This window comes from Hordeum vulgare, chromosome 2H, assembly GCF_904849725.1.
Source record: "Hordeum vulgare subsp. vulgare chromosome 2H, MorexV3_pseudomolecules_assembly, whole genome shotgun sequence".
NCBI lineage: Eukaryota > Viridiplantae > Streptophyta > Magnoliopsida > Poales > Poaceae > Hordeum > Hordeum vulgare.
The window spans coordinates 654414117-654422708 of record NC_058519.1 but is presented as its reverse complement, the minus strand read 5'-3'; the positions used below and the strand labels follow the sequence as shown (position 1 = coordinate 654422708).

At 48.9% G+C, this 8592-nt stretch overlaps 1 protein-coding gene across 1 annotated transcript; it reads right to left on the bottom strand.

Moving 5' to 3' along the window:
- Window positions 1-3229: 3229 nt before the first annotated feature.
- LOC123431269 (multiple RNA-binding domain-containing protein 1-like) lies at window positions 3230-8144 on the bottom strand. Its single transcript, XM_045115091.1, has 2 exons — window positions 7940-8144; window positions 3230-6552 (listed from the first exon to the last, which is right to left on the bottom strand). Exon 2 carries the CDS (start codon window positions 6536-6538, stop codon window positions 3554-3556), a length of 2985 nt encoding a protein of 994 aa, XP_044971026.1. The 5' UTR covers window positions 6539-6552; window positions 7940-8144; the 3' UTR covers window positions 3230-3553.
- Window positions 8145-8592: the final 448 nt, after the last annotated feature.

Sequence of the window (8592 nt, the reverse complement as noted above, 5' to 3'; positions counted from 1 at the left end):
CGAATTGGAGTTGGAGTCCTCCTCTCCTCTCTCGGTCGGCGCCCTAGGGGCTCCCTTGAGCCCCAAGGCTAGCCCCTCTCCTCCTCCTATATATACTAGAGGTTTTCAGGTTTTTGAGACATAACTTTTTGCCACGTGCAACTCAAACCTCTACTTAGTAGTTCTTCCTGTAGATCGGTTTTCTGCGAAGCTCGGGCGGAGCCCTGCAGGAATAGATCATCACCATCACCAACGCGCCGTCACGCTGTCGAAGAACTCATCTACTTCCCCGCCCCTCTTGCTGGATCAAGAGGCGGAGATCGTCATCGAGCTGTACGTGTGCGGGACGCGAAGGTGCCGTCCGTTCGGCACTTGATCGGGACGGATTGCGAGACGATTCGTGGGACGGATCGCGAGACGGTTCGTGGAACGGATCGTGAAAACGTACCACTACATCAACCGCGTTTAATAACGCTTCCGCTTAGCGATCTACAAGGGTATGTGGATCTGATCTCCCTCTCGTAGATGAACATCACCATGGTAGTTCTTCATGTGCGTAGGAAAAAAATTGTTTACCATGCAACGTTTTCCAACATTATTCACCCCTTAATTTCTCCACGTGCGTAAGCTGTCACCACTATGTGACTTACTGCCTCCGTTCCTAAATATAAATCTTTAAAGAAATTTTATCAAGGAGTCTAAATACGAACCAAAATGACTGAATCTACATTCTAAAACATGTCTATATACATCCGTATGTAGTTCTGTAATGGAACCTTTAAAAAAAGGGTGTATTTAGGAACGGAGGGAGTACATGGCATGGGCAACCACGCAACTCGCGGCGATGATATGGGCAGTTGAGAAAGGCAAAGCGGTCGTGGAATGTATCTGCGTCACAGGATGTCCGTGGTTTGTATTGCAATCAATTGCGAGGAATTGAGTCGCCTAACCGTACAGTACGGCGGCGGCGCTGACCGGAGATGAAGGAGACGATGTAGGTCGGTCGCGGAGGAGAGATGGATTGAGGCGAATCCAGGCGGCCGGCTGCAGTAGCGAGATGTACGAGGACAGCGCATGGGCGACGAGAAGAGAGATGAGATGTCATGCATGCAGTTGATAAGTGAATTACTCGTAATTATAACAGGGAAAAAAGAGAGAAAACAAACAATTAATTGCCCATGCTGACCTTACGCGGGTCCCGTGCATGCTTAGGGCATGAACACTGGTGGCGAAAAAAGACAGGTGCCCCATCAAACACATAGGATTGGAAGGATTGAGGCTATTGTTCAGTCCAATGGTGGCTATGGTGGTGCTGCCTCACAGCCGTCATCCACTGTCCTCATATGTTCATCTTTTTCATTCTTTCTCCCTTTCTTTTTCTCTCCTTCCTTACTTTTTTCTACTTTTTTCATTGAAGAACCAGCCTCCTCTGCAAACTTCACCGCATGCAAGCAGCGGTCCTCCTGCCAGAGTGGCATCCGAGCCTAGTTGGCCTGTGAAGCATCACCTTTGGGGCTACCCATTGGGCATGCTCTTAATGAGTCTCGATCACGCGCGCACGTGAGGCGTGACGTGAGGAGCCGCAGGGTACGTATGTACGTTCCACCATAGTCAATAAAAAAAAAAGCAAACGTACGCCGCAGAACGTACGTAGCAGCGGTACACGCACGCAGGAGCCGCTTTCTTTTGTTTGCAAAAATGAGGGGTCGGCCCCGTAAAAACGAACGCATCAAGAAAACGGTTCCATCCCATCCCATGCGGATCTCGAGGTTATCCCGGCGGAGCCGCAGCAGGGAGCGGAGTCAAGTAGTAGCACAGGATAACACAACCCGACCGCCTATAAAGCTCCGCCATCTGCTTCGTCCAAGCAGCCGTCCTGCTCCTCCATCTATCGTCCTCACCTCCTCGCGCTCGCCACCGCCGCCGATCTGCCCAAGAAACAAGAGCCATTCTGCTTCACCTCCTCGCGCTCGCCACCGCCGCCGATCCGCCCAAGAAACAAGAGCCATTCTGCTTCACCTCCTCGCGCTCGCCACCGCCGCGGATCCGTCCAAGAAACCAGAGCCATTCTGCTTCTCCAGCTGTTGCACTCACCGTCGTTCTGCTTCTCCAGCTGTTGCGCTCGCCTCTCCTAAAGGCTCACCCTCGGGCTCTTGTTCCTGGCCTTGGTCGGCAGGTCCAGGCCTGGGCGAGCTTTCTCCAGAGGCTTTTCTGTGGCACCGGCACGAGTACGCCCGGCCACCTTGGATGAAATCGACGAACACAACTCGGAAGGATTGTGCCAAGGCATCCGCAAAATCTTTTGCAGGCTTCTGTGCGGCAGCTTGTCGGCATCCCACAAAAGCTTGCAAAAGGTTTTGCCGCCGCCTCAACGCAATCCTTCGGAGCTGTCTCCGTCGATTCTGAATCAACGGACACAACTCGAAAGGCTTGTGCTGCGGCTGCGACGAAATCTTTTGCAGGCTTCTATGCGACGGCTTGTCGGCCATCCTACAGAAGTCGCAAAAGGTTTTGCCGCCGCCTCAGCGCAATTCTTCGGAGCTGTCTCCGTCGATTCCGCCCACGGCCAGGCCTATTCGTGCCGGTGCCACAAAAAACTTTTGAAGAAAGCTCGCCCAGGCCCCGGTTCTGCTGCCCAAGGCCAAGAATAAGAGCCCGTGAGCCTCCAGGAGTGGCGATTGCAACAGCTGGAGGAGCAGGACGGCGCTTGGATGAAGGAGATGGCCGAGCGTATATGCGCTCGGGCTTTGTTATCATGTGCTACCGAGTAATACGGTCATATCTTTATGTATAATTAAGGTTATACTGCATCATTGTTAGAAATATACACGATCTGCTTTGCCTCCGATACAATTTTAACTATATCGAATATGAGAAACTTGGTACATCTCCTGCAGTTGTTGCTTGCATGTTGACAGAGGAGTATGCTCCTAAAAAGGAAAACAACCACTACATATTGACTATCTACGACCATCGCTGTCAAAAAAGAATTCCTCGCAGACTCCTTCCTCCGGCGCTGATCTTTCCTCCTCCTCCAGTGATCATCTTTGTTAGTTTTTGATCACTGGAACAAAATCCACCAGGAGCTATGTTGCGTGCAAGCTAGCTTCCGAAGCTACTGTAGTAGACAGGCAGCTGCATTGATCTCCAGCGCAGCATTAGGCCTAACTGGAATGGCAATGCTGAAGCTGAACGAACAAGGCACATTTCAACAGCTGAAGAAAAATATATTTGAAATTCAGTTGAAAAATTAGAATTGCAGTACAGCAAACTGTAAACATAATCAGTTTTTATAAAATGAGTAACAATGACGTGATTTCTGTTCAAAGATCTTTGGCCAAGAGCACAATGTGAAAACAAACTGTAAACTCTCCCTCTCTATCTGAAACAGAACTGAACTGATACTTGGACTGAACTAAAAGCACATAGCAAATTTCACCAGCCAGCTCGCCCCAACCATCAAAGTCTACCACTTAATTAAGTACCTAGCTAAAACCAAGTTATGTTAGCATATGTTTTTCTTCTCTCAGAATCAATATAAAATGCACTGAAGCATGATCAGAAGCAGACGGTGCTAGACGATTGAGCGTCTTTTCTGGCTGCCTCCTGACTGTGCCAAATGGACCTTGGAGCAAGGCTGGGAAGGTTTCCTCGCGGTGGCGCTATCCTTCTTGGCGGTAGCATGCGGATTGAAGCTAGGCGGACCAGCCCGGCCTGTTGACGGAGGCTGAGAAGAGATGGTATGGGGGTTGAAACCAGGCGGACCAGCCCAACCTGCTGAAGAATGCTGCTGAGAACTGTCGGTGACATGGCTTGACACAGAAGAACTACCCTTCTCAGCAAATGAACTGGCCGATACAGATTCCTCCTGAGATGTTTGAGAAGCAGTATCAGCTCCCTGCCCCTCCACGTATGCCGATTCAGCACAATAGTATGGCCAGTACGACGATGTTGGTATTCCAACCGCCATCATTGAGGGGTCAGGCAATGTGAACTGGGAGTAGAGACGCGTCATGTAGCTGTCCATATCACTCGGATGGACACCGGCTATTCTAACCCCCAAGATGTGCCCCTCCAGCGGGCAACCGTTCATGTGAGTGAGAGCCACAGCAGCGCCATAAGCATCACCAAATTTGACAAACCCGAACCCCCTGCTCCCACCAGTGTGCCAGTCGACAACCACCTTTGCTTGAGTGATTTGGCCGCATGGCAGAAAGATTTCAATCAGCTTTTCGGCGGTAACATGGAGTGGGAGATGGCAGACATATAGGTTGGTCATGTCAATTTGCCTCTGCTCATTGCCAGAGACAGGCGCACGTACTGTTAGATAATCCCCGGGGTTAGGAAGGCCTGCTACTCTCACAACCAGGGAACTTCCTCCAATTTGGTAACCGTCCATATGATCAATTGCAGCAGTAGCAGATGAAGGGTGGTTGTACCTGACCATGCCATACCCGTGAAACAGCCTAGATTGCACAATTTGTCCAAAAGGTCGGAAAAGCTCGACCAACTGATCGCATGTTACCGTTGGCGGGATGCTGCCAACATACACATTGGCCATATCAATTTCTTTCGTTGGCTTGCCAGCTGGCTGTGATAAAGCTTGCTCTGCTGCATTGGGTTGACAGTACTCTGAGCCTCTGACAACTAGCCTCTTTCCACCAATCAGGTACCCATCCATGCGTTCGGCAGCCGTCATCGCTGATGCTACATCTGCATAGTACACTAGGCTATACTCCGGATTGATCACGACTTTGCTGATCTGACCAAAGGGCAAGAAAAGTTCAATCAGCTTATTATCGTTCATGGTCTGGGGAAGGTTAGTGATGTACAGTCTAGATTTGTTGATTTCTGGAGATTTAATTGATGAGCCTTGTACAGCTGAACTGGATGCTGATGATGAAAGGCCTGCAACTCTGACATTCAATGTCTCTCCTTCAACCAGTGCTCCATTCATTAGTGCAATAGCCTCGGCAGCACATTGAGAATCAGCAAATTTGACGAAGCCATATCCTTTAGCGGAATGAGCACCCTCTTGGTCTGCCGCCACTCTTGCTTGGGTTATCTTACCAAATGGCAAGAAAAGGTCAATCAGCTTATTTGTGTTAATAGATGCAGGAATGTTGCAGACATACAGATTTGCCATGTCGATTTCCTTGATGGTTCTGGAATTTGTGTGTGATCCCACAGCAGAATTTGACAGCGTTGGAGAGATGTCAGACAACCGAACCTCTATCCTTTTACCCTCAACAAGAAGCCCATTCAAATGGATGATGGCCTGAGCTGCATGACGAGAATCAGCGTACTTCACATGGCCATATCCTTTGCTTAAACCAGTGGTGTGATCTCTGGGTACCTTTATATAAGTTACTTTCCCAAACGGCAGAAAATGGTCGAGTAGCTTTAGCGTGTCCATGGATAGGGGGAGGTTGCTCACATACAAGTTACTCGCGTCGATTTCCTTTGAGGGCAGACTGCAAGTTTCGGACACAGATTGCTTGCATGGATTGGATACTGATGTTGGAGGTCCAGCTACTCTAACCTCTAATGCTTTCCCATCAATCAGGCGCCCATTCATGCGTTCAGTAGCTGCTGCGGCACTACGAGCTGAAGCATACTTCACAAAGCCATATCCCTGGCTTATACCAGTGATACGATCATCCGCCACTTTTGATCGAACAATTCTACCGAAAGGTAGAAATAGCTCGATGAGCTTGTGAGAAGACACAGAAGCTGGGAGATTGCCCACATACAGGTTAGTTTCATCCACTTCTTTCAGCTTGCCACCATCCTTAAGCGAGGAGACTATGTGTTCTTGCCTCTTACGCAAGTGGCTGTCCTGGTCATCAAACTGAGCTTTCCTTTTCTCCAACTTGGCAGCACCAAAACTTTCAGTACTGTATGTGTAACAAGATACATCAGTAGCAAACCTGACAGATAAACGTTTCTTCGACGGCTTCGTTTCCATATCATCAATCACTGGCACCGCCTTGAGCTCATTGCTGCTGCCCTTTCTCAGTGCCCGTTTTAGGACCACTTTCTTATTTTGTTCCTTGTTGATAGTCTGCACAGTACTGGACTTCTTCTTCACAAATTCATACTCATGAGCCACTTGATCATCACATGGCTCCACTTCATAGAGCTTCTTCCTGTATGAATCCGTGTGAGGCCCCGCATAATACGAGTCCTGCTCACAACTGTCTTCTTCCTCATAACAGAGTTCTGAAACAAAAGGTTCCTCGTAACTGGCATCCTCGTCTTCAAGTGGAGCCGCAACATCGCAAGGTTCCTCCTCACTAACATCTGCCAAAGAAACTTCAGAAGAATCGACAGCCTGTGTTTTGGGCTCACAATCATCGTCGTCGCCATCCTCATCATCGTAGAATTCACGTTCAAATGGTTCTTCTTCCTCACTGCCTTCTTCATAGTCATCATCATCATCATCGTAGAATTCACGTTCAAATGGCTCTTCTTCCTCACTCCCTTCTTCATAGTCAGCAGTGACAACACTCATGCCATCCTTCTGTAGCTGGTCAGTCAGGTCACTTTTACATCCCATTCTTGTGCCAGCAACTGTTTCACAGAGGAGAGGATTATTTAGCAAAGAAATACAGGACATGGCATCAGCTCTTAACACAAGTACTGAATGAACAGAAAATGCATAGCATGAGTATCAAATGATCAGCACACATATAGCACCCGCACCTTGTAAACAAGATGAGAAATGTGCTCCTAGTAAAGACCTTGAAATGTAACCTAAGCTGCACGATGTGTTGTGTACACTGTTAATCCGCATTTGAGTCACACAAATGTGTTGCATACCCTACACTAATAAGTGATCACTTGACCATATCAAGTTGCAATATTGATAGTCACAAAAACTAAAAGGAACGTGCATAATTAATCGGCGTGGCCGTGCCCGTCGAGAAATGCAGACTGCAGAGGCCGGGAGAGCTGTGAGCTGTCCCTTCCACTATCCAAAAAATGCATAAACAGTAGACACTCCCGTACGTATACCACAGCTGCAAAGAGATCACAAAAAATGTGGAGCACCCACTTCTTCCAGTGATGGGCTTGTTTGATTTGGTACTACTGCAACTATGAAATGGCACCAGTTCTTAACACGGGTACGAATGAGCAGCAAACATAAAGCACCGGCGCCTCGTAAAAAATTTGGAGAAATGTGCTCCCAGTAGAGACTTCTAATTCTAAAAAGTGTAGGTTGCACAAAGTGTTGTCTACGCCCTTAATCGACAAAACATGAGTTGCACCGCACAGTGCGCCGCCTATACACTAATAAAAAAAACTAAAAGGATCGTAGATGAACAATCAGTGCAGCTGTGAGTGTCGAGAGACGCAAGTATTCTCCTTGTGGTTTTAAGTGATTTCAGAAGGTGCTATCTGCATCATATATAGCTGTACACAATCTGCAGCAGAGCAGAGGGGGTTCAGTGCAGATCAAGAGCTACATCCTACCGATCAAAAACCACATCCTACATACATACTAGCAGTACTAATCATGTACCCCACCGCACCAAATCTGCAGTTTTTTGTAACATTAAGAACGATCCAAGGCCAGATGGGCTCCACATTCCATCATTTCCGTAGCAACAATCCGTAACTTACTTATGCTATATCTGTACTTTCGTCAGAGGATGGTGGTTTCCGTCCACGCTACAACCCCCGGCAAAATCGGAGCGATTTTAATCCAGCAAAAAATAGCAGCAACCGAAAAACCCCTGTTTGGCCGAACCTCCCCCGCCCAAAACCGGAAGCTTGGGCCGAAACAGGGTCGCGCGTACGGGACGCGGCCGAAAACCGTCGTGCCTGCCTGCACCTCTAGCCGGAAGGAGAAGCGACGGGGATCGGCCGCAGAAACTCAGAAAGATCACACCCAGGTTCCTCCGGGGAAGAACCAGCCGGCCATCGGAAGTGGGAAAAGAGGGAGAAGAACCTGTACCTTTCTCTGCCGCCGGAGACGGCGACGGGGCCTGGCGGCGTGGTCGAGGCAGTGGAGGGTTTCCGTCGGCAATGCGGCCGCGGAGGCGGAGGGTGTGGTGGGACGTGGGATGGATGGATGGACGGAGCGAGGCCGCGGAAGGGGGAGGTGGTGGCGGAGGCGTGACGGTGGTTGGTTGGGGTGCGGCGTGCGAAGAATGGCAGAGCAGAGCAGAGCAGAGGGCTGGAAAGAAAGGGGAAGAAGTGTTTTCGTTGCAGCCGATGGAAAGAGAAGAATCGGGAAATCGCAGGAAGGTCCCCGGCGGAGGGAGGGCGCGTAATTTGTGGGATGCGCCGGGGGTGTTCTAGAGAAAATGCACGGGAGATTTCTTTTGCTCATCTATCTTTCGTGTTGTGCATTTGTGTGTGTCCCATTTGCACATTTTAGGAATGTGTCATTCGACTTCAATCTGAATGGCTCTAAGACCGGGAGTATTTTGATTTCCTTCCCCCAGGCGAATCCTAGCTTTCAAATACTTCCTCAACATCATTGGCATTTCCATTCTAGGCCAACCGTAATTTTTGTTTTACTATATATTATTTTTTCATTTAAAGGAATAATCTTTCTTGCCAACCTATATCTCTGCCTTTATAACAATTCCCAGACAACTCCCG

Bases quoted from the DNA above. Each gene is read 5' to 3' on its own strand.
- LOC123431269 (XM_045115091.1), bottom strand. From the start codon at position 6,538: ATGGGATGTAAAAGTGACCTGACTGACCAGCTACAGAAGGATGGCATG.